Here is a 26,270-nt window from a genome sequence, read left to right as displayed (position 1 = left end):
TCAAATCCACTGTTTTTGTGAAAGTCGAATGTTTATTTTGACCTTGTATGCTTGTTTGTTTTATATTCACTGGAGGTCCAAATGATGGAGGTTGGATTTATATAGGTTCCTGCAGTTTAAATTATCTAAGTGGACTTGGAACGGAGGAAAAGGTGTCTTTTGACTTCTTTTTCTTTAATGGTCACAATTATTTCCGCGTTCTTATGTGGTTGGCTGGGGGAAGCTATACTCAAGTCTTTCACAAGCTGGCTGGCCAGGCCTGATATTCGACGAAGGTCATGGCAGGAATTTGTAATTTGGCCATGGTGCTGGTGATAACTCACTTATTCTTCACAAATGACACCACCGGATCTTCAACGTCAACCGACTGATGGCAGCAGATGGGATGCCTGTTTAACGTTCATCTGAGGTATGGCGCGTACACCCAGTAATGAATCACTCTGCCTGTGAAACACCGGGATGACAGTTTATAGCTGGGTTGAAATGAAAACCCAGGCTAGACAGCTTAGAGGTCAATGTGTGTACCTCCTGGAGCATCGTGCCAGCCCAATGAAAATGTAGCTTTAACACATGTAAATAGGTTTAGCCTGAACAGACAATGTTTGAGAAATAAATATTCAACTCATCAATGTATATCTGGATTTGTACAGACAATCATAAGTAGCTTAAACTGGCCGGCCACAAGTTGTTTTCCAGATGCGATCTTTTAACGCTTCCTTTTTTGGATTTTTGATCGATTCAAATCGATGAATGTAAAGTTCTGTTTTTAGGAGAAAATCGATATTATAAAAGGAACCGTGTTTGTCTGTCTGTCTGTCTGTTTGTCATATTATAACTTGAGAACGGATTTCGATGAATCCAACAACGGTGGATTCAGGGAATTCCCGGGAAGGTTTGTGATGCAAAAGCACAAACAAACAAACAAACAAGCAAACAAAAAAGTCAGTTTTTGTGCCTGGGTACATGGGCACATGTGACACAACTGCAAATGCCAACTTGCGACGCTGGTTATCCCCTCATGGGGGGTGGGATCTCCCAGGAATCCTTTTTTGCTCTTGCCCATCTGTTAGTTATCGAAGCAAAATTGGTATTCCTGTTGGCGAAGCATTAGGTCTTGTATGCATCTGCTTGTGTATATATATATATATATATATATATATATATATATATATATATATATATATATATATATATATATATATATATATATATATATATATTGTTGCGGACCGGGGGTCGGGGGCGAGAAGACCACGAGGGGGGAAGGTAGCTCGGGTTCCCACCAGACTCTGGAATCGCAGGCTGTCGCACACGAAAAACTTCGTGACGCGGCGGGTCGCTAATCGACCGTGAACGCCAATAACTCAACCACGTGACTTAGGGTCCTCTGTCTAATAAATACCGTTTACCTCATGGTCACGTGGTATAATTACCGGGGGATACGCCCTCGGTACGCCTTGTTCAAACCGGATCACCTTACTGGATCAGATGCAGCCGAGCGTAACTGCTCAAGGACGTACAGGCTGGAATATACAGATCGTTTCCGATCCGGTCAACCCAGCGCCGAGCGTAACTGCTCAAGGACGTACAGGCTGGAATATACAGATCGTTAGGAAATAATGTCCTGGCTAGGCGAGGATACGAACCATGCTGGACCAATGAAGGAAGAGACAAAAATGAGCTGGGAACATTTCAACACCAAACATTTATTTACAATCAAGCGAGGAAAGGTATGTCAGGTCAGGTCAGGTATGGGAGCATGTCCCCGAACAGCACGTCGCTGCGTCCACTTTCCGCCTGTACTCCAGGGGCCTCCGTCTGGCAATCCCCCAGGCAGATGCCAGGCCCATCCCCATCTCCTTGAGATGATGGTCAACCTGCTGCAACCACGAGGAACGTGGTCGGCCCACTGGCCTCCTCCACTCATGAGACTCCCTCGCTGAGAGAATCTGGTGAGCAGGATCAGCGTCAGGAAAACGAGCCACATGTCCATACAGCCGCAACTGACGCTCACGGACTATGCAGGTAACAAATCTCATCCGAGTCTCTCTCAGCAACCGCCCGTTGGACACAAAATCCGACCAGCGATAGCCAAGAATTCTCCGAAGTGACCTGGTCCCAAAGGAATTAAGTCTCCGTCTCAGATCCTTGGGCAGAGTCCAAGTCTCGCATCCATAGAGCAAGACTGGAAGTACCAAGGACCTGAAGACTCGGACTTTCGTCCTCCTGCACAGGTACCGGCAGCGCCACACCCCATGATCCAGTGAATCCATGATTCCGCAGGCCCGACCCAGACGTCAATTGACCTCTGACTCACAGCCAGCAGAGACATGAATATCACTGCCAAGGTAAGTGAATCTCTCCACGACCTCAACATCTTCAGCACAAGCAGACACAGACAGGACAGCAGCATCCAAGATGTGACAGAAAGCCTGGATCTTAGTTTTGACCCAAGAAACCCGTAATCCCAGGGGCTACGATTCAGCACCTCGAGGGCCCCCAAAAGGATATCTAAAGTCTCCGCAAAGATGACTGCATCATCTGCAAAATCAAGGTCCGAGATCTTGACATTCCCAAACGATGCACCGCAGCTTGATCTCTCCGACATCCTCCCTAAAATCCAGTCCATACAAGTGCTGAAAAGTGTGGAGGCCAGTACACACCCCTGACGAACTCCAGTAACAACTGGAAATAAGTCAGAGATGGTTCCACCACACTTCATAGCACTCTCGGTCCCAGAGTCGAGTTCAGACATCAGATCGATCAGTTTTGGTGGCACCTCACGAAGACTAAGAATCCTCCAGAGGACATCCCGATTCACTGAATCGAACGCTTTACAGAGATCAACATAGGCTGCAAGCAGTCCCTGCCAAAACTCTCATCTGCGTTCGGTGAGGACATGAAGAGCAAGGATACGGTCAATTGTTGACCTCTTTGGTGTAAAGTCTGACTGCTCTGGACGCTGGTGCTCAAGCAGATGGTGGCGAACCCTATCAAGAATTATCCGAGCAAAGACCTTGCCCGGCACTCAGAGCAGCGTCACCCCTCGGTAGTTGTTGCAGTCTTGGCGATCACCCTTCCCTTTCCAGAGAGGAACAACAAGGCCCCTCTTCCAATCAGTTGGGATGATGCCTGTGTTCCAGGCAGAGCACAAAACTGCATGCAACGACACAAGTGTAGCATTTCCACCAGCCTTGAAGTTCAGCATGGATGCCAAAGATCCCTGGAGCTTTGCCCCGTTTCAACTGGTTCACCGCAGCCCGTGTTTCCACAAGCGAAGGTGGACCACAGTTGATTCGAGGGTCAGCAACAGGGATTGTAACACCCTTGACGTCCAACTCGACAGCTGGGGGATCAGCCTGGTACAACCGCTCAAAGTAACCGGCCCAGCGGGCCTTCACTTCAGACTCCTCTGTCAAGAGCCTACCACTCTCTGCTCTAACTGCAGTGCTCCGAGGGATGGGCTTGGATGAACGCAATGCGCGAATTCCCCTGTAAGCGGGACGAGAATCACCTGTCCACAGGTGATGCTCTACCCCCTCACAGATTCCTCGCACATAGGCCTCCTTGTCCACCCTCAGTGCACGTACAGTTTTACGCCTCAGCTCCCTGAACAGCTCAGCTCTGCCATTCAGCCTGGCCCTGTGACTCTGGTCAATGGTATCCAGTGTCCCTTGAGAGACAAAATTCTTCTTTGCCCTGCGGTGAGTTCCAAGATATCCACCGGCAACATCAAGGACGGTGGTCTTGAAGGCACTCCACAACTCTTCAGGTCCCCCCAAAGCACCCAGACCTCCCAAGTGTCCACTCAGCCTGTTCGCAAACTCCTCAGCTACTCTCTCATCCCTGAGCTTGCCAACATCCAGCCTAGGCTGGGATGGTACCATTTTCCAGGATTTAAGGTGCAGCTTTAGAGTTGCTACAACAAGCCTGTGGTCAGTATTGAGGAACTGAGCACTCTGGTAGACCCTGCAGTTCTGGCTCATCCTCCAATGACCGTCAATGAGGACTTGGTCAATCTCCTTTGCCACACCGCCAGCGTTGGAATACCAAGTCCAGCCATGAGCTTGTGGGCGCTGAAGCCATGAGCCAGCCACCCTAGGTCCATGACTTCTTGCAAAGTCAAGGAACTTAATGCTATTCTGGTTCATAGTTCCTGACCCATGGGGACAAACACACACCTCATAACCATCCCTATCAGTTCCAGTCGATGCATTGAAATCCCCCAAGACTAGAAGTGTATCTCGTCTGGGGCACTGATCAACCACAGACTTGAGCGTGGCGTAGAATGCATCCTTCACGGTGAGATCACTCGTCTCAGTCGGAGCATAAACAGAGACCAGGGAAATGACACCGAAGGAGTGACGAATCCTTAATCTTATAATACGCTCGTTGACCGGTGTTACCTCAATTATCGTTGGGGTCAGCTTATTGGACACAGCTACAGCAACTCCTTGGATATGGTAACCATCAGAGCGACCAGATCAATAGTAGGTGTAACCACCCACCGTTATCTCGCCGCAATCCGGTCTCCGAACCTCAGAGAGAGCTGCAATCCCGATGTCCAAATGCTTGAGCTCAGATGACAACAGAAACAGGTGATCATCCTCTCTTAGGGATAGGACATTCCATGCACCCACCCGAAGGGACCGCCTCAGGTTAACCCAAGGAGACCGCCGTCTGGTGGACGACACCTCAGCACCACTCCGACACACTCTCCCGCAATCTGACCCAGGGATGTTACCCCGTGGTTTCCCTCCTTTCATCAAAGATTGGGGGTCCCAAAAGCTTTGCCCCAATCCAGTCATCCGGTGAGCTGCCCTGCGAAGGGAAGCTGCACAGGAGGTACTCCCACGGAGTGGGTTTTCAGATTTTAATGGTGGTGTTTATTATTTATTTATTTAATGGCACAGTAAATGGTGTTTATTATTATATACAGCAGGGATAGCAAGGAATTTGTGGGGTGCGACAAAAGGCAAGCAATTTACAAAAGCATACAGAGCAGACTTATCCTGTCATCACTTCTACAATCTTCACTGATACTGTGCTGTATCACGTGATTGGGTTTTCGTATATCATGACTCGCCCGCTAGGGGTGGCAGGAATGTACATCCGGATGCGCAATAAAGCAGAGTTGATGCTGACACGCTTGCTTCTCGTGTTCCACTGCACCTCGTACACTCTAGTTGGCTGACGAGGATGGTTGAAAACGGACATGTGCCCATTTTCGTCGGAGACTACTTCGAATTGTTTTCGGAGCAATTGGGATGCTATTTCCACGCGAATGATGTGGTCGACTAGAGCAAACAGAAGTCGATCTTGCTCACTTCGCTTTCGGCGGAGCATTATCGACTACTGAGTGATTTGGTGGCGCCGGACAAGCCCCGTGATGACGGGCTGTCGTTTCGGGACATTGTGGAGAAGATGAAAGCACACATGGCGCCGGAGAAGTCATTACAACTCGCGCCTCTCGAAAGGTGCAGAGGAGCGCATCGCTGATTTCGTGGCGCGGATTAAGCATTCTTCCGTGGCCTGAAAGTTCACGGCGGCGGAGCGTCCAGCTCAGCTCAGAGATCGTTTTATTGCTGGTTTACAAGATGCGAAGATGGTTTCGGCGGTTCTACGGCTGAAGGGTGAAGCCATTACATTCGACTCGGCGGTCAGCACGGCTACAGCGGTCGAGCAGACTCGCGGAGATGTTCAGGCCATCACCGGCCACGCGGGGTCGCGAGCACCCCGGGACGCGCGCACGACCTGCGGTGCGGGTCGGACGTCGCCGCGCGGCCGCCCCAGCGGCGAAGTGACCCCGCGGACGTGTTTGGGATGCGGAGGTCGACACCTGCGCCGTGCGTGCCCGTATAAAGGCACCGTGTGTTTAAATTGTCACAATGTGGGTCATCTGAAGCGTGTGTGCCGTGGGACGCCGGCCACCGTTAAGGTCATGGACGGCGATGTGCGAGGCAACCCGGGGCGGAGCCGGCAGCCGTTGTTGAGCCTGTTTTCAATTGGCCCGGCGGCGGCGCGCCCGATGACGGTGGAAATCGAAGTGAACAAAACGCCGATCACGTTTCAGGTCGATACGGGAGCGGCTGTGTCGATCATCGGCGAACAGACCGCGCGTAGACTCAACGGCCTGAAGCTTATCAGGTCAAACCTCATGCTGTTTACGTACACCCGCGAGAAGATAACGCCAGTCGGGATGGCAGACGTGTCTGTGCGGTACCAAGGCCAGGTCGCCACGCTTCCGTTGTACGTCGTGCGGGGGAGGGGACCGTCTCTTCTCGGCCGAGATTGGCTGGCCCGCATCAGGCTAGACTGGGCCGCAGTTCACCTGGTGCAACCCATGCTGAGCCGGTGGGAGGATCAGTTGGAGAAGATTCTTCAAAGACATCAAGGTTTGTTTTGCGATGACCTTGGGAAACTCAAGGGCATGGAGGCAAAACTTCCTGAAGGAGGGGGTGGTTCCTCGTTTTTGTAAACCACGTCCGGTTCCGTATGCCCTGCGGGACAAGGTCAAGGGTGAACTGGATAGGCTGGAGGCCTGTGGAGTGATCGAACGGGTGTCGTACTCAGATTGGGCCACCCCGGTTGTCACGGTGCTGAAACGGAATGGAGACGTCCGATTGTGCGGGGACTTCAAATCCACGGTTAACCCGGGGCTCAGCGTGGAGCAATATCCACTGCCGTCAATCGATAAAATATATGCGCGATTGGCGGGGAGTCAATACTTCACGAAGCTAGACCTGCGTGATGCATATTTTCACCTGGCGATGGATCCCGGGAGTAGCGAGCTTTTGACAATCAACACGTGTCAAGGGATCTATCGATATACCCGACTCTGTTTTGGGATTGCTTCAGCCCCAGCCTTGTGGCAGAAAGCCATGGATCAGGTTTGCATTGGCCTGCCCGCTCAGACCTACGATGTGCTCATTGCGGGGAAAACGGCGGGTGGGCACCTTGCGAACATTGCCCAAGTGCTGACAAAGCTAGAAGCGTGCGGCCTGCACTTGAACAGGGACAAGTGCGCGCTCTTCAAGCAGCGCTTGGAATACCTCGGGCACATCATCACGCCGGAGGGGCTGTTGAAAGGTCCTTGGAAGGTGGAGGCAATTCAACACATGCCACCGCCTCGCGACAAGACGCAGCTGCGCTCGTTCATTGGTATGGCCCAGTATTACCAAAGGTTCGTGCGCCGGCTCAGCTCACAACTTGCGCCGTTAACACTAGACTAGTTTTCAGATTTTAAAGGTGGTGTTTATTATTTATTTATTTAATGGCACCGTAAATGGTGTTTCTTATTATGTACAGCAGGGATAGCAAGGAATTTGTGGGGTGCGACAAAAGGCAAGCAATTTACAAAAGCATACAGAGCAGACTTATCCTGTCATCACTTCTACAATCTTAACTGATACTACGACAGGCGCCATCACATACACACACACACACACACACACACACACACACACACACACACACACACACACACACACACACACACACACACACACACACACACACACACACACACAAACCCTAGGAAGATTAGATAGAAAGAAATTGAACAGATGACGAACGGCCTCGCAATACCTGGCGTTTAGTCGACTAACGCAACCCAGTATGCTTAGGGGAAGGTGGGGGGGAGTACTGGTGTCTAAGGTGTGGGAGTGTGAGGTTTGGTGTGGTACAATATGGGGGGTTCGGTGTCGTGCCAGAGGAAGCTGTGATTGTGAATCAGTAATGATGCTCTTTTGTGCATCCAAAGGGGACGAAGTAGAGGAGTGGAAAGAGAGAGAGAGAAGAGAAGATGCGTGTGGTAAAAGATCCCTAACCTAGTCATGCATAGGTCTGCTAGTGTAGCGTGTACCTCCATGGGATGCTCCGCTTGAGCGTTCCCACCTCGAGAGTTGGTGCGTTATCTCCGGCTTTGTCACTTTGCCGGGGCTCGTGGCAACGTGCGCTCCGCACTGGTCCTCCGGAATAAGCACGTCTCAGTCACACACCAACCGCGAGTGAAGGGCAGAGGCAATGAAGAGCAGCCAACGCAGAGCCGAGACGAGCAGAAAAAGAAGGTGGCGAAGACGATAGGAAAGAAGAGGGTGAGCGGCTCCGCGATCCGCCTTTTATAAGCTCCGGGTAAAGGGTGGGGTGATGACCCTAAGCGGCGCGCTGTGACCCGAATCCCGCTTCTCTCTTGGGCTACAGCGGCCATAGCCATGCCCTGCAGGGCTCCTGGGGCTGGAAGCAGTCTCATTCGTACATCCGGCATGAGCTCCGTACCAAACTCGTGAATCACTCTTCCGGCGACCCCTCCTCGCTGCCAGTCTTACCGTGTTCTGGTGACTGCACAAGGGTCGTATCAATCCCGCATGCTCACCCGGGGCATTCCCAGCGAGATGAGGTTGGTGCTATTAACATCCGTTGCTCGTCCCCGCATCACATAGTTCGAGTGCAGCCTGGGTTATGCAGCACACCTCTGTTTAGTGGCGAATTGTAATGATATATAGGTACAAGGAGATGCAGGAATATTTTTCCTGTGTGCGGGAAGCGCTGGTGGTCGAAGTGGTGAGTTTTTGTTGAGCGAGGGGTGAGCAAGGTGAGATGACGTTGGAAGTTGGCACGCATATTTGAATGAAATAATGGCACACCATGCAAGTGCTGTGCAGTGTGTAGTATTTATAGTGGGGGAAGTTTTTTGTTTTCAAGCCACAGGAGGCATCATAGTGTGCTTATTACTCATTGCATTTTGCATGGCGTGTGTGCTTGCTTGCTTGACTTGTACCATGGCTTAAAGGAAAGGGTTGGAATATAAATCAGAATAGAAGATAGAGATATCGTGAATAGATTTAGCTATTCGACCCACGCAACGCACTTCATCCCGTTTACCCACTCGACATGAGGGGAAGGTCTGACAGCATGAAGACTCACTAAATAACTGCCTGGGGATCACCATGTTGGGTGCCATTGCTTTAGAGGCATGCGATTTTTCCAGAACCGCAACAATAAATAAATAAATAATAATAAAGTATGTATGTATGTATGTATGCAGGCCCGTCGCTAGGGGGGGGGCATTTCGGTGCAATGCCCCCCCATGGCGCATCTGGTGCCCCCCCCCACTTGTACGCCACCCATTTATGCCCTGTTGCACCCTGTGAACAACTTAGTGTTTAAGGACGAGCGCCCACTGTGAACTTGCTGTTTAAGAGTTCACCTGTGTGAACTAAAACCCTTATTCCAGATGTTCAACGTGGTGAATAATAAGGCCTTCTTGGATAAACTGTTCTTTAATAATATCCTTCTTTGAATAACAGTTAAGAGATAAGTGTGCGCTCCCCAGCGCATCTCCAAAAGCAATTGCAAGACAATACAGTCCAAGACCACAAGATAAAAGATAATAACACAAGCACCAACGCCAGCAGCCAAGACCTCGTGTCGAATGTCGATGTTGTGGGTGGTTATATATATATATATATATATATATATATATATATATATATATATATATATATATATATATATATAAATATATATATATATATATATATATATATATATATATATATATATATATATATATATATATATACATATATATATATATATATATATATATATACATATATATATATATATATATATATATATATATATATATATATATATATATATATATATATATATATATATATATATATATATATATCGTGGATCATTTAGTTTTAAGGAATAGCCAATCAGCGTATTCGATATGGAGACCCTATTGAGCAGGTTACCTGATTGGTTGTAAGTTAGGTATAAATAAAATGTAATATAGTCATAATATGATCATATGATTAAGGAAAAGACATAAATTTACATTATTAAAGATGAAGTGCACATGCACCACGTGACCTTCACAACCCATCAACCCTCCATCTTACAAAAGTAATTTTATAATAAAAATTAAAAATATGTGTTTGCAATCGTGCTTACATTTGAAATGATGCAGATAAAACCTGTTTTTGATGCATGGATCATTTAATAAATAAAACCGTCAACCGTCAAATCTCGCGAGTCGCGAGAATAGTGACGCGAGTCACGAGATTAGTGACGCGAGTCACGAGGGACGAATCACAGAGCACGAGCTTGCAGCAGGAGAAAAAGACGTGGATGATGGATATACGAAAATGGCTCAGAAAAGGAAAAAAAAATGCAAGCGACGAAAATAAAGAAGATGATGAAAGACATGTTGTGGGAGGAGTTGGAGGAGGAGGAGGAGGAGGAGGAGGAGGAGGAGGAAAAGACGATCATATCGATGAAATACCGACAGAAGCTGGCCAACCTGGCCAAGCCAGCAACGTTAGCCCTGCGGCTGTAACCCCAGCGCAGGCAGCCGAGTTTCCACGCTCGGCGGCGGCCTCGGGGTCGGGTGTGACTGTCAAGCCGCTTCCCGATGATCTTGGAAGTGAGAGACCGAATCAAGTTGTTCTACAGCGGTACCCTGGCCATCTGTTGCAGAACAAGAGTCGCTCGTTTGTGTCCTCGTGGTACCAGACTAATGAATGGCTGGAATACAGTGTGCAGACAGATGCAGCATTCTGCTATCCATGTAGGAAGTTTAACACCGCACGTGGCCCAGTGGACTCTACTTTCACAGTGCGTGGCTTCCGGAATTGGAAACATGCCGTTGAGAAAGGCAGGGGGTTTCACAAACACGCAATTTCAAAGGAACATTTAACTTGTGTTTTGAGGTGGAAGGAGAATGAGAGGCACATCGATTGTGGTGAGGAGATTTCCACACTCCTCAATGCTGACCAGCAAAATAGAAACCGGTAATATGTGTCTGCTCTTATAGATTTTGTGGGATTTCTCACCGAAAATCAGATACCTATTAGAGGGAGCCTTGATAATTTTGAAGATATGTCAGACGGGCACAGTGGGCTCTTTCTCTCGCTTTTAAACTACACACTCAAAAAAGACACCGAGCTAGCCGAAATAATAAAGCATATCCCACGAAATGCAAGCTATACTAGTCCGGAAATGCAGAATGAACTGATCTGCACATTGAGTAATGTTGTGACGGATGCCATCTTGGAAGAAGTAGGCACATCGTGGTTTACCATCAAGGTGGATGGGACGAGGGACCCCACTGAATGTGAGAACATATCAATCATCATTCGCTTTGTATCCGCACCAAATGAAGCAACAGAGCATCTACTCACAATAGCTACAGCCGACGCTGGAGATGCAAAAACATTGACAGACCTAATAATTGTAGAGCTGACAAAAACAGGACTTGACACGTCAAAAATATTAAGTCAGGTGTACGACGGGGCTTCGGTAATGGCTGGGAAGCACGGTGGGGTGCAAATGTTTTTGCAAGAGATATTGGAAAGAGAAATCCCCTACGTGCACTGTTTAAATCACCAACTCCATCTGGTAGTTATACACGCACTGGCAGCAGAGAAAGCTGTCACTGATTTCCTCGAGGTTTGTTGTTTCCTGTACAAATTCTTCAGAAAGCCCACTGTTGCTGCACAGTATAAAGGTCAGCAGTTAAAACGACTTCTTGATCAAAGGTGGACGGGACATTTAGCCACCGTGTCTGTGATCATAGGATCTTTAAGGATATCACATCCTTACTGTCAGAGATTGATGCAGAGCGCGCCTACGGTGCAGAGATGAGGATGGAGGCTATTGTGCTTTTGCGGGAAGTCTCTGGGCCTGCCTTCATGTTCATTGCTATCTTTGTACAAAACCTGCTGATGTTGTTAGATGGCCCTAACAGACTTGCAGGCAGAGGACATGGACTTGCTAACGGGGTTGGAACTGGTGGCGAGTGCTACAGAGTGCGTGAAGAAACTCCGCTCTGAGGATGAGTTCACTGATCTGTGGAACAAGGCCAACGATGCTCGCACTTCTACACCTGCACCACCAAAACGGAGACGCACAATGCAAAAGAACTTGGAACAGTTTGTAGTTTTGGAGACTACAGGACAAAACAACGACAATGACAAGACGGAACTGCAGAGGGTTTTTTACAGCGCAATTGACACTGTGCTTGGCGAGATCGCTCAGCGCTTCAGTGAGCGCAACACACAACTCGCCCGTTCACTCGCTGCCTTGAATCCTGAAAATAGCACGTTTTTGGATCCCCACTTGCTCCAGCACATCATGACATTAACAAAGTCAACCATCAGTGAAACAGAGTGTGTGGTTGCAAAGCAGTTTATTCGCTCACAGACAGAAACGCAGCCAAACGAGAGATGGACAACACAAAAACTCCTCGAAACATACCACAAACCGCTGGAAGCCATGCCAAGTGTAGTGACTGCTATGAGACTTGGACTAACATTTGGTGCGTCAACTGCCATGTGTGAAAACTCATTCTCAACAATGAGGAATGTCTTCACTGACCATCGACGGTCCATGCGCCATGCACGCAAGGCACAACTGGTACGGCTGTCCTTCAAGAGAGACCTCACACGTAAATGCCTGAATGAATGGAAGGAGAAGGTCCTCAGAAGATTCCACACTGAGACACGTCGCCTGCAGCTCTTCTGACAGCGAGTACAGTGGTATAAAAACGATACGAGGAGTTCAGATTGTGTGTGTGACTGCTGGTGATGCGTGTGTGCGTGTGGTTGCGGTTGTGGTCAGCACCCGCCGTGGTCGGCTGCTTTGTACTTCTGATGTTTAAGTTAAATGTTGTGTTTGGTGCTTTGCATATCCCATATCTAGTGCTTTGTGCATAACCTTACCTCTGTGTAATTGACTGCTTTAAATGCGGACCTTGTGGTATCTTCAGGCTGGTCGTATTTGCTGTTGATAGTTTAACGTGATGATCGCAGGTCATAGCCCACTGTATCTTATTTCAAAGTGCACTGATTCTGGTGCCAACCTCCCCCGTTTAGTCATTGTATCTCTGGTATATTAATTTTCTAATGCCAATTCTTCACAACACCTTGTACAAGTGCACCTGAATTGGTGCCAATTGTCTAATCATTGAATATCTGCATTGTGAATGTGCCAGTTTGTTGCGGCTCTCCTGCATTCGAATGATTTTAGGCCAAAAACATCGGAACATATTAAATCTAGCTGAGATCAATTTGCTTAGTATGCGACGGCAACCTCAGTATAGATGTGTCAATGCTGCATGAATACAATAGTATACCGGGTTATCAAAAAAATTAAATATAATAATTGTGCCCCCCCCATCCAGTTCATATGCCCCCCTTAATACTGAGCCCTAGCTACGGGCCTGTATGTATGTATATGTATATATATATATATATATATATATATATATATATATATATATATATATACATATACATATACATATACATATACATGCATACAGGTAGTCGTCGACTTACGACCGTGATTGGTTCCGACCGATCGCTCGTAAGTCGATTTGGTCGTAAGTCGGACAACCTTTATTTATTTATTTATTTATTTAATATTATACTGTATAATGATACAATAGTCATCTGTAGGTCATACTGTATTTTTTTAACATTTTCTTTGTTCAAGTCAAACACTGCACTACAGTACAATTGGTTTAATACGGTACTGTATTTGCAAAAACATACAAAACATGTTATTGGTCACTCATGCTTGGCTGTGGATCGTCGATGTTATCTGCTCGGGCAGCGCTCGAGGTATCCGGAGTTGTTTTTTTCGTAAACATGGTGAGCTTTGTTTGAATGGTTTGTTTCTTTTTCTCCTCGTAAATTTCACGATACGGGCGAAAAACATCGTGTGAAAAAAGATAAAAAAAAGTTTATCATCGTCGTAAAGTGGTCGTAAAGTGGAACAGTCGTAAGTCGCATAGGTCGTAAGTCAACGACTCCCTGTGTGTGTGTGTGTGTGTGTGTGTGTGTGTGTGTGTGTGTGTGTGTGTATGTGTGTGTGTGTGTGTATGTGTGTATGTGTGTGTGTATGTATGTGTGTATGTATGTATGTATGTATGTATGTATGTATATATATATATATATATATATATATATATATATATATATATATATATATATATATATATATACCTATATATATATATATATACCTATATATATATATATATATGTCAGGTCAGGTATGGGAGCATGTGCCAGAACAGCGCGTCGCTGCGTCCACTTTCCGCCGGTCCTCCAGGGGCCTCCGTCTGGCCATCCCCCAGGCAGATGCCAGGCCCATCCCCATCTCCTTGAGATGATGGTCAACCTGTTGCAACCATGAGGCACGTGGTCGACCCACTGGCCTCCTCCACTCATGAGACTCCCTCGCTGAGAGAATCTGGTGAGCAGGATCAGAGTCAGGAAAACGAGCCACATGTCCATACAGCCGCAACTGATGCTCACGGACTATGCAGGTAACAAATCTCATCCGAGTCTCTCTCAGCAACTGCTCGTTGGACACAAAATCCGACCAGCGATAGCCAAGGATTCTCCGAAGAGACCTGGTACCAAAGGAATTAAGTCTCCGTCTCAGATCCTTGGTCAGAGTCCAAGTCTCGCACCCATAGAGCAAGACTGGAAGTACCAAGGACCTGAAGACTCGGACTTTCGTCCTCCCGCACAGGTGCCGGCAGCGCCACACCCCATGATCCAGTGAATCCATGACTCCCCAGGCCCGACCCAGACGTCTATTGACCTCTGACTCGCAGCCAGCAGAGACATGAATATCACTGCCAAGGTAAGTGAATCTCTCCACGACCTCAACATCCTCACCACAAACAGACACAGACAGGACAGCAGCATCCAATATGTCACCGAAAGCCTGGATCTTAGTTTTGACCCAAGAAACCCGTAATCCCAACGGCTCCGACTCCTCATTCAGCACCTCGAGGGCCCCCAAGAGGATGTCTAAAGTCTCCGCAAAGATGACTGCATCATCTGCAAAGTCAAGGTCCGAGATCTTGACATTCCCAAATGACGCACCGCAACTTGATCTCTCCGACATCCTCCCTAGAATCCAGTCCATACAAGTGCTGAAAAGTGTGGGGGCAAGTACACATCCCTGACGAACTCCAGTAACAACTGGAAATAAGTCAGAGATGGTACCACCACACTTCACAGCACTCTCAGTACCAGAGTAGAGTTCAGACATCAGATCGATCAGTTTTGGTGGCACCCCACGAAGACCAAGAATCCTCCAGAGGACATCCCGATTCACTGAATCGAACGCTTTACAGAGATCAACATAGGCTGCAAGCAGCCCCTGCCGAAACTCTCGTCTGCGTTCGGTGAGGACACGAAGTGCAAGGATACGGTCAATCGTTGACCTCTTTGGTGTAAAGCCTGACTGCTCTGGACGCTGGTGCTCAAGCAGATGGTGGCGAACCCTATCGAGAATTATCCGAGCAAAGACCTTGCCCGGCACTGAGAGCAGCGTCACCCCTCGGTAGTTGTTGCAGTCTTGGCGATCACCCTTCCCTTTCCAGAGAGGGACAACAAGGCCCCTCTTCCAGTCAGTTGGGATGATGCCTGTGTTCCAGGCAGAGCACAAAACTGCATGCAACGACACGAGTGCAGCATTTCCACCAGCCTTGAGAAGTTCGGCATGGATGCCACAGATCCCTGGAGCTTTGCCCCGTTTCAACTGGTTCACCGCAGCCCGTGTTTCCACAAGCGTAGGTGGACCACAGTTGATTCGAGGGTCAGCAACAGGGATTGTAACACCCTTGACGTCCAACTCGACAGCTGGGGGATCAGCTTGGTACAACCGCTCAAAGTAACCGGCCCAGCGGGCCTTCACTTCAGACTCCTCTGTCAAGAGCCCACCACTCTCTGCTCGAGCTGTAGTGCTCCGAGGGATGGGCTTGGATGAACGTAATGCGCGAATTCCCCTGTAAGCGGGACGAGAATCACCTGTCCACAGGTGATGCTCTACCCCCTCACAGATTCCTCGCACATAGGCCTCCTTGTCCACCCTCAGTGCACGTACAGTTTTACGCCTCAGCTCCCTGAACAGCTCAGCTCTGCCATTCAGCCTGGCCCTGCGACTCTGGTCAATGGTATCCAGTGTCCCTTGAGAGACAAAATTCTTCTTTGCCCTGCGGTGAGCTCCAAGGCATCCACCGGCAACATCAAGGACGGTGGTCTTGAAGGCGCTCCACAACTCTTCAGGACCCCCCAAAGCACCCAGACCCCCAAGTGTCCACTCAGCCTGTTCGCAAACTCCTCAGCTACTCTCTCATCCCTGAGCTTGGCAACATCCAGCCTCGGCTGGGATGGTACCATTCTCCAGGATTTAAGGTGCAGCTTTAGAGTTACTACAACAAGCCTGTGGTCAGTATTGAGGAACTGAGCACTCCGGTAGATCCTGCAGTTCTGGATCATCCTCCAACGACCGTCAATGAGGACATGGTCAATCTCCTTTGCCACACCGCCAGCGTTGGAATACCAAGTCCAGCGATGAGCTTGTGGGCGCTGAAACCATGAACCAGCCACCCTAAGTCCATGACTTCTTGCAAAGTCAAGGAACTTAGTGCCATTCTGGTTCATAGTTCCTGACCCATGGGGACCAACACACACCTCATAACCGTCCCTATCAGTTCCAGTCGATGCATTGAAATCCCCCAAGACTAGAAGTGTATCTCGTCTGGGGCACTGATCAACCACAGACTCGAGTGTGGCGTAGAATGCATCCTTCACGGTGAGATCACTCGCCTCAGTCGGAGCATAAACAGAGACCAGGGAAATGACACCTAAGGAGTGACGAATCCTTAATCTCATAATACGCTCGTTGACCGGTGTTACCTCAATTATCATTGGGGTCAGCTTATTGGACACAGCTACAGCAACTCCTTGGGTATGGTAACCATCAGAGCGACCAGACCAATAGTAGGTGTAACCACCCACCATTATCTCGCCACAATCCGGTCTCCGAACCTCAGAGAGAGCTGCAATCCCGATGTCCAAACGCTTGAGCTAAGATGATAACAGAGACAGGTGATCATCCTCTCTTAGGGATAGGACATTCCTGGCACCCACCCGAAGGGACCGCCTCAGGTTAACCCAAGGAGACTGCCGTCTGGTGGACGACACCTCAGCACCACTCCGACACACTCTCCCGCAATCTGACCCAGGGATGTTACCCCGTGGTTTCCCTCCTATCAAAGATTGGGGGTCCCGAAGGCTTTGCCCCAATCCCGTCATCCGGTGAGCTGCCCTGTGAAGGGAAGCTGCACAGGAGGTACTCCCACAGAGTGGGTTTTCAGATTTTTTTTGCGTTTTTGCGTTTTGCGGAATGAAGGGTTTTACGGTGGCCGGAGTGCAAATCCTGCCTATATATGTATATATATGTATATATATGTATATATATATATATATATATATATATGTATATATATATATGTATATATATATATATATGTATATATATATGTATATATATATATATATATATATATATATATTACGAAAAACGGTCCGTGAAGCCGTCCAGGAAGCCCTGTTATTAATGCCTGTTAATGATGTACTGTTTGAACGTTGGTATTTGAATGTTCCCTTCACAGTGAAGCTGTGACGATATGTCTATTGATTACGTACTGTTTGAATGTAGGTTGCAGACTGCACGTACGTCTATTGATTATGTACTTTTTGAATGTCAGTTGCATCCTGTCTTCACACACATACATCTATAATTCCATACGATTGGAATGTACGTTTCAATGCTTTAGACTGCAGAGACCCCTTCGACTGTTGAAGACTCTTCAAGACCCGGAAGACCCCAAATGACCCAGAAGTCCCAAAAGACACTTAAGACGCTTTAGACCCCTTAAGGCCCTGTCACACCTTGACGATTTAGCCAGCGTATGCCTGACGTATGCAAAATTTGGCTAAAACGCTGGCACACGTCAAATACGTTATGGGTAAGTTTGTATACATTAAGAGCACGCTGGCTTTTTTTCGTCATACGCTGGCATTCGTCTTTGTACGCTGGCATACGTCGTCGTATGCCGAGGTGTTAGACAAATTTTCCATGCTTGAAATTTTTTGACGTATGCCAGCGTATGACTCACATGTTCCGCATACGCTTGGCCATAAGTTGTAGGCATGTTACGCGATCATTGACACACGTCGACACACGTTACTTGTAAGTTACTCATAAGTCGAAACACGTCGACGTAATGTTTAGCATACCCGAAACTTATTTCTAACCTATGAGTAACGTGTTGTAGGCACTTTATGCGATCATTGACACACGTTGGCACACGTTACTTGCAAGTTACTCAGAAGTCGAAACACGTCAAGGTAATGGTTGGCGTCAGTGTTCCAGACTCCCTATTTTTTTTTCTTCTTCGGCGTGACGGTGATGTTGACACTTCGATTTCCAGTGTGGTTATGATATAATATAATTAATAGGCTGCCGCTCAACGATTTAAATCATAACTGCACTAGAAATCGAAGTGTCATCATCACCGTCATACCGAAAAAAAAAAAAACCAGGGAGTCTGGAACACTGACGCTAACCATTACGTCGACGTGTTTCGACTTATGAGTAACGTACAAGTAACTTGTGTCGACATGTGTCAACGATCGGGTAATGTGCCTACAACTTATGCCAGCGTATGCGGAACGTGTCATATGCCGAGTACGTCGAGAAATTTTTAACATGCTGAAAATTTCTCGACGTACTCTGCGAATGACGACGTATGCCAGCGTACTACGACGTATGCCAGCGTGCTCTTAACATATACAAAACTTACTCATAACATATGCGACGTGTGCCAGCTTGGTTCGGCAAATTTTTCATACGTCGGCATACGCTGGCTAAAACGTCAAGGTGTGACAGCGGCTTCACACTTCGATGTCTAGTGCGGTTCTGATTTGAATCTTCGAGCCGCAGCCTATGAATAGCCAACACTACGTGATCGTCGGCGATACGCTGCCACACGCTATGCATAAGTTAGACTATCGTTGGGCATAGGTTGTGAACGCCGACAACACGCTCAGCATTCGTTGGTATAAGTTTTCTATATATGATTGAAACGTTCTGTGTATGTTACTTATACATTATGCATACGTCCAACACGTTATTATATGCCCAAAACTTTAAAAAACATCAATAGTTCAGCATACGCCAGCGTTTTAAATACATTTTGATACCTTGCCATAAGCTGGCTAAAACGTCAAGGTGTGACAGCCCCTTTACACTCTTCAGACAGCTTAGGCCCTTGACCACTTCCACCATTTGGACCTTACATCACAAATGAAATTTCAAATAAATATAATATCACCAATATTGCAAATAAATTTGTAGAAAAGAAATGTTTGCATTATGATTGATGTAAATCATGCCAACACAATAAATCTGTGATGTCATTCTCTGCAACGACGTGTGGAGAGGCGAGCGTAGCGAGCCGATCCATTCAAGTACATAATATTTTGTCCATGCTAGTGCATCATAATTTGTCCATGCCACTTCATTATATTTTGTCCATGCTAGTACATAATAATTTGTCCATGCAAGTACGTAATAATTTGAAGCACAAGTTGTCAAATTAATTTATTTACGATGCTGTATTTGTCACATCTTGCTGTGCCTAGAAAGGTTCAACACCAATGAATGTGATGGGCATCGATAAGTAGCGGTTTATGATCACCGTGAGTGAGCTACTTGAGTTTAATTGGGAAAAGGGATGAGAAATGAAATAAAATGACCATAAAATGATCTTTCTAAAATATCTGTCCTGAAGCAAAATATTTGTCCATTGCTTTTCAAAGTCACATGATCACATAACCACCCATTGTTGATTATCAAGTTATTGTTTACTTGTTTTTTTTATTTTCTCGTAGCCTGGCAGGGTGGCTTTGTCAATAGTGTACTCCACTCTTTGTTGGCTCCTTTTGAGTTTACATCCAATCCATACTTTCCTTTTGAATGGGATAGTAGGATGGCCGGCCATCGTTTCTCCTGTCACTTAGTTATGAAATGTCCCACATGCCTTTCAAAAAGAGAATGCCATTGTGAACAAGTACCCTGGCCAAATTCTTGCTTCTGGGTATACTTGTCCCTGGTCGATCACAATCCCTTTGTTTCATCAGGATACAAGGAATAATGCTGAGTTCTTTTGTGACCACTGTAGGGTCATGCTCTTCTTAAATCCCATCGCATCAAGGTTGAATGCCCTCTTATGGTGAGGTGTTCAGGTGTCATTGTTTTGTTTGAGTACCAATTTACAGTAGTTTTCCAGGTGTTATTTTTAGTTGAGTATTGTGATCCTTTACTTTGTTCACAGAAGAGTCATCTTATTTTGTTCGGAGGGTAAGCCGGTCTCAACAGCATGAAAGTCCCTCCATCTCACCAAAGAAGTACCCTTTACGTGGAGGACGCTCCCTGTCTGACTCAGATGTTCCTCTGGAGATATCAGATGGTGAGTGTTCGGGTGTATTCAGCGCAGATTGGGGTTACAGTGGTGGAGATGTGCTTGGTTAGTGGTATTGTACATCACACATTTGTGTAATATGATGGTGTTATTGATTGATGTTAACATCAGTGGGGAATACCTCGCTGAGTGTGGTGAGAAAGGCGATGCCGTTGTGATGTCGCTGATACCCAGTTTCCCCTGGGAAGTAACAGCACTTCCCCCATCTCAGTGTCTGTGTTTCTCTCGGCTAACAGTCCTTTGGTGTGTGTCTGTCCATTACTAGCCTGAGATTCTATAAATAATTATATATAGATAGATATATTGTTGTGGGCTGGGGGTCGGATGAGAAGACCACCAGGGAGGGGAGCTATCTCGGGTTCCCACCAGACTCCTCGGAATGGCAGGCCATCGCACACAGATAATTCCGTGACGCGGCGGGTCGCGAACCGACTGTGAATGCCAATAACTCAACCACGTGACCGACACTATCGGTCAAAAGTTTTAGAACACCCCCATTTTTGCAGTTTTTACTTAAATTTAAGCAGTTTAATGTTTCAATGTACTCTGAAATTAAAGCATAGAACAAATAAACAATTGCAGATGAAAAATAAATCATGGAATCGTTTTGTTGAGCAAAATTTAATTTAAATTTTTTTTTTCTTATTTTTTTTTCTTTTTTTATTTTCTTTTTCTTATTTTGCCATCTTCGCAATGGCTTTCTGACGGCCACTCGACCTGTCAAATCTGCAGCTCGAAGTCTTCTCTTCACAGTTGAAACTGAGACTTCCTTACTTTGACCAGTGTTAAGCTGTGCTTGAAGCTGCTGTCCTGTGAGCCACCTATCATGCAAGCTGTTGACTCAGAAACTTGTGTTCTGATTGTGTTGTGGCTTTGGGTCTGCCAGACCTCTTCCTGTCAGAGTTTCCTCCAGTTTCCAAGTGCCTTTTTATGGTGTAGGAAACTGTACTCACTGACACCTTGGCAACTTTGCAATTTTTCCAAAGGAAAGACCAACACTTTTAAGGGTTATAATGGTCTGTCTGTCTTTGTTGTCTTTTTCTCGCCATAATGATAGCAATATACTACTTCCTGCAGTGCAATATTGTCCAAATCATGCTTCAGAGGGTGTAGCAACACAGTCTGTTCAACACTGCTTTAATGCAGAGAGAGGGTTTGTAACTGATCAACAAAAGTTGGGACACCTGTAGGAATTGTTTGCATCAACTTTCAAGGCTTAATTTACTTCCATTGCTGTAGAACAGCTGCAGTTGCTTACCCATTACTTGTTCCCTGAAAAGGGCCTTTTTAACAACTCTAAAATTTACATTATTTTTCAGTTTTTGGTAACCTAAACTTTATTTTTTAACCTCTCGTAGCTTACCGCTTAGCTTTGTACCATTACCGATTATTCACTGGACTTGAACTGCTTAAATTTCAGTAAAAACTGGAAAAATGGGGGTGTTCTAAAACTTTTGACCGGTAGTGTCGGGTCCTCCGTCTATGGGTTAACAGGGTTACCAAATTAATCACGTGACCTAATTACCGGGGGACACGCCCTCGGTACGCCTTGTCCGAACCGGATCACTTTACCGGATCAGATGCAGCCGAGCGACACTGCCAAGGACGTACCGGCTAAAAGGAATGGATCATTGGGAATAAAGTCCCGGCTAGGTTAGGATACGGATCATGCTGAATCAATGAAAGAAAAGACAAAAACGAGCTAGGAACATTTCTACAAATTATTTATTAACAGGCAGGCGAGGAAAAATATGTGGCACAGTGAATAGATTTTATTGTTGTATCAATACCTTGCACAATTCCCGACCGCGCCACCAATAAGTTTTGGGGGGATGTTCCGCTGGGCAGTACCTCCCTGACAGCTGGCGCGTCGTCTCTTGCTTCGTGCAGCTGGCGTCGGTCCAGAGAATGAGACGCGGCCGTCTGGCATGCAGGGAGGGACTTGGGTAGAGTCAAAAGTCAATGGGTGGAGAGAGAGGCGGAGTCCAAAGCAAGTGGGCAGAGAAGTGGCGAAGAAGGCAGAGTCAGCAACGAGTTGGTGAAGAATGCGGAACCAGCAGGCGAATGGTTGAAGTTGAATTCCAGGCTAAGACGAGCAAGAGGAATCGATAGGATTGAGCGAGCAGGAATGATGACACTTGAACGACTCAGGAACGACGACGACTCCTCAACGACGACTACTCTGGATCAACGACGACCCTCGAACGATGACGACTACTCCCACCGTCCTGTGACCCATCTTTTATAGATGCAGTGGTGCGAGGCGGGGGTGATGATCCGAAGCGATGTCGTCACCCGAATCGAGCGCTCTGGTTGAGCCCCGGCCAGCACACGGGCTGGCCACCATGACTGGAAGCGGTTCCACTTCACTTCCGGCCAGATGGTTCCAAGCTGCGGAATTGCCTTGCACCAAACCCCGTGCCGTGCCCCGGCGACCCGTGGCTGGCCCTGTCAATGTGCCTGCTCCATGGTGCACCACGCGGCCTGAGCGATCCAGCAGCACAGCATGCCTCTGCCTGGTAGCAGCTGCATTGAGGTGGAGGTGCGGGAGGATGTCTGCCATCTGCGGGAGACATTTGTTGCCGTCGTGGTGAACGAAGACCGATGGTAAGATGTTATTGTAACCCCATGCGCAGACCCTACCAAAGATGTGTGTTATTTGTGCCCTGTTCTGCATGATGATAAAGTATCACGGCTGCACGCGAGTCGGCCATTGTACATGTGGTCAGTGCGCGGGTCCACCCGCCATTGTGCATGCCCCATACAGTGCTCGCGGGTCCGCCATTAAGCACGTGGCCAGCGTGTGGGTCCGCCCAACATTGAGCATGCCCCGTACAGTGTGATGATAAACCACCGATGAATGCCATTGTGCGTGGGCCCGCCGCCCTGATCCGTGTCATGAATTCAGGGGAAAGATTGGAAGAGAGGACAGACACAAGTATTAAATAGGGATTCGGATTGGAAGGAGATAGATATAGTTATTATATGGGGATTTGGAAAGGGCGTGGCCACGTGCGCTTTGCAAGTTGCCAGCATATTGGGTGCCGTTTATTCCATTTCCTTGGTACGTGTTCCGTGCAGCCTGGGTGTCGTGTTGGGTGCTCTTTCTGTCCAATGGGTAGAAATTACCGCTGCATGTGCATTTGGCAGGCTGTGATTTCTGCAGAGGGATGTCTGGTGTAATGCCTGCTTGGCCTTTGCTGAGGACCCATCTTACAAAGAAGGGTGCACGTGGCTGGGATTTACCTCAGGAATAAGAGTAGGAAAAAAAATAGGAATGAGTGTAGAGATTTAATCAGACCTAGCTATGAAGTTTACACAACGCACTGTCCCATTTGTCCCTTTAAACAAGAAGGAAGGGACTATCTGAACGTACATTAATGAAATAACTGACTGGGGACGACTGTATGTTGGCTGCTATTGGTGTTAGAGGGATGTGGTTTCCAGAACCGCAACAATATATATATATATATATATATATATATATATATATATATATATATATATATATATATATATATATATATATATATATATATATATATATATATATATATATATATGTGGTTACGGCCACGGCCACATATAAAAAAGACACCAGTTTGTTTAATCAGTGGGTTTAATCCCCGTTTGTCGTCAGAAGAGCCGGACTTGGGGCCACCGCTCACAATTAACTTTGTGGTACGGTGGGTTGCTTTAGAACCATGAGTGCCACCCAGTTAACCACGAGTTCCAATGTCCACCGTCTAATTATGCCTTTTATCTAGAGGTTGCGTGGTTACATGAATGGTGAGTGCACCCTCGGCAAAGCAGCAATCTTATCTTGATTAGATCTTAATTAGGGCGGCCGAGCGTTTATCCGCTGGTGCGTGCCAACTATTATTGGTCAAGTCGTGTGGTAATTACCTCCCAGTATATCTAGGTTCGGACAATGCTGGATCAATGGAAGGAAAGGACAAGCACGGACAGGTTGGAACATCAACAATGAATTTATTAATAAGAAAATAAATAAATAAAAAGAACTTTATTTCCGTAAGGTAAAATAAATAAATTTCAAATCAATCAAAATGATCGCAAGCAAATAAATAATTAATCCGGCAAGATCAATCAAAATGATAGGAAAAGAGACAAAGAGTAGATGCTTATTGGGGAATGACTTACGAAACAATTAAACACAGACAAGGGCACCCAGCAAATCATTCGTGGGGGGGGGGGGGGGAAGAATTGTCTCGCTCACCAAAGAGAAGTCGTCCGTCAAGCAAAAACGTCCTGAAATGTGTGAGCGTGCCTTGTCTGTCGCCAGCACCCACTTGCCAGCAAGCCTGAATGCCAGTCGACGTCACCCCAAAGAAACAGGTTCGCCAAGAGCGACCGTCTGACTGGAACTGACGAAACCGCCGCCTGACTGGCACGGATGAAGCAAACTATCTGACGGGAACGATGAAAACAGCCATCTGACTGGAACTGACGAAACGTTCTCAAAGCTGTCAGAACCACAACCAGCTATCGCCAACTGACTGACAAACTGACTCGTTGTCGACTGACCCGTGCCTCACTCGTTGTCGACTGACCGGTGCCTCACTCGTTGTCGACTGACCTGTGCCTCACTCGTTGTCGACTGACCGGTGCCTCACTCGTTTTCGACTGACCTGTGCTTCACTCGTTGTCGACTGACCCGTGCCTCACTCATTGTCGATTGACCGGTGCCTCACTCGTTGTCGACTGACCCGTGCTTCACTCATTGTCACCTGACCTGCGCGCGCGTCGCTCGCTACTCACCACTCTCGACCCACCAAGAACGGACCTCTCCCTCTTTTTATAGGCGGTCTGTCTCGGCGGCACAGACTCTCCCCAAATTCACCCCGCCCCACTTGCGCACCTTTACCGTGACAACCCGCCCAGGATGGCAGGGAGAGGACCACTCACCCTAGATGGCAGGGCGCGGACTTCTCGCCCTGGATTGCGGGGTGCGGACCTCTCGCCCTGGATGGCGGGGCGCGGACCTCTCACCCTGGATGGCGGGGCACGGACCTCTCACCTTGGATGGCGGTGCACGGACCTCTCACCCTGGATGGCGGGGCGCGGACCTCTCGCCCTGGATGGCGGGGCGTGGACCTCTCTCCCTGGATGGTGGCCCTGGATGAATTTGTTCAAATCATGACTTTATCCACAAAAGAGTTGCTGTTTAACGTAGAAGAAACCTGGAGACATCGCAAAGTTTAATCGCCCCTGAAGTTAACATTGCTGATAATCCGCCACGTTGCCTGCCCATCTGTGTATGTGTCATGTGGTACATCGGTTCGCGGTCTGCACAAACGTTATAACTTTATTGTAAAACATCAGTTTTTCACCAGATTTACTTTGATTCCTTGTAGTTTCCTTGCAACCTCCAAAAATATAGACACAGATCTGGCAGATGCTATGGATAAGCAGTCCTCCAACAGAAGTATGGAAATGCTCAGTGATGTCAAGCAGTGAATGCATGAAATCATCCAGCTCAACGAAGCAGGTTAATTTTGGCACATTCCTCAATCTTTTGTTCATTCAATATAATTCTCCAAACAATAGAAAAAGATAAGTTTAATGCTTTGGAAATTTCGCATTTTTCATGTATATGTGGAGGAGGGAACATAGTCTTGCTTGCTTAAACTAAATAGGTATATAGGCTTTGTTATAAGACTCGTTATTTTTTTAAATTATAAGATTTCACCTCAGATTTTGACACTTTTTTTAATCCAGACGATTATACGAGCCTCAAAGCCTAAATAATATTGATGATATACTTTAGTCTGTGGGAAAGTGTGTGAATACATATCTTCTTCTTTCGGCTGCTCCCGTTCGGGATCGCCACAGCGGATCATCCGTATGATCCGCATTGTGATTTGGCACATGTTTTATG

The 26,270-nt window shown here is 47.1% G+C and overlaps 1 protein-coding gene across 4 annotated transcripts in view; it reads left to right on the top strand.

Annotated features, from left to right (window-relative positions):
• Positions 1–26,270, top strand: part of LOC147029511 (histone acetyltransferase KAT7-like) — a 130,357-nt gene that overhangs the window by 11,083 nt on the left and 93,004 nt on the right. For 3 of the 4 annotated variants that reach the window (XM_085872580.1, XM_085872582.1, XM_085872579.1), the window contains exon 3: positions 20,225–20,359. The exons of the other annotated variant lie outside the window; for it this stretch is intronic. In XM_085872580.1, coding sequence (XP_085728706.1) covers positions 20,225–20,359 — 135 coding nt within the window. The remainder of the gene's footprint in view (positions 1–20,224; positions 20,360–26,270) is intronic. 4 annotated transcript variants of the gene reach the window in all.

The sequence above is a fragment of the Eptatretus burgeri genome, chromosome 3, assembly GCF_056783735.1.
Source record: "Eptatretus burgeri isolate ZD-2024b chromosome 3, Ebu_testis_v1, whole genome shotgun sequence".
In the NCBI taxonomy this organism is placed as follows: Eukaryota; Metazoa; Chordata; class Myxini; order Myxiniformes; family Myxinidae; genus Eptatretus; species Eptatretus burgeri.
Note: the sequence above shows the minus strand (reverse complement) of the source record. Positions and strands in the feature narration are given on the sequence as shown.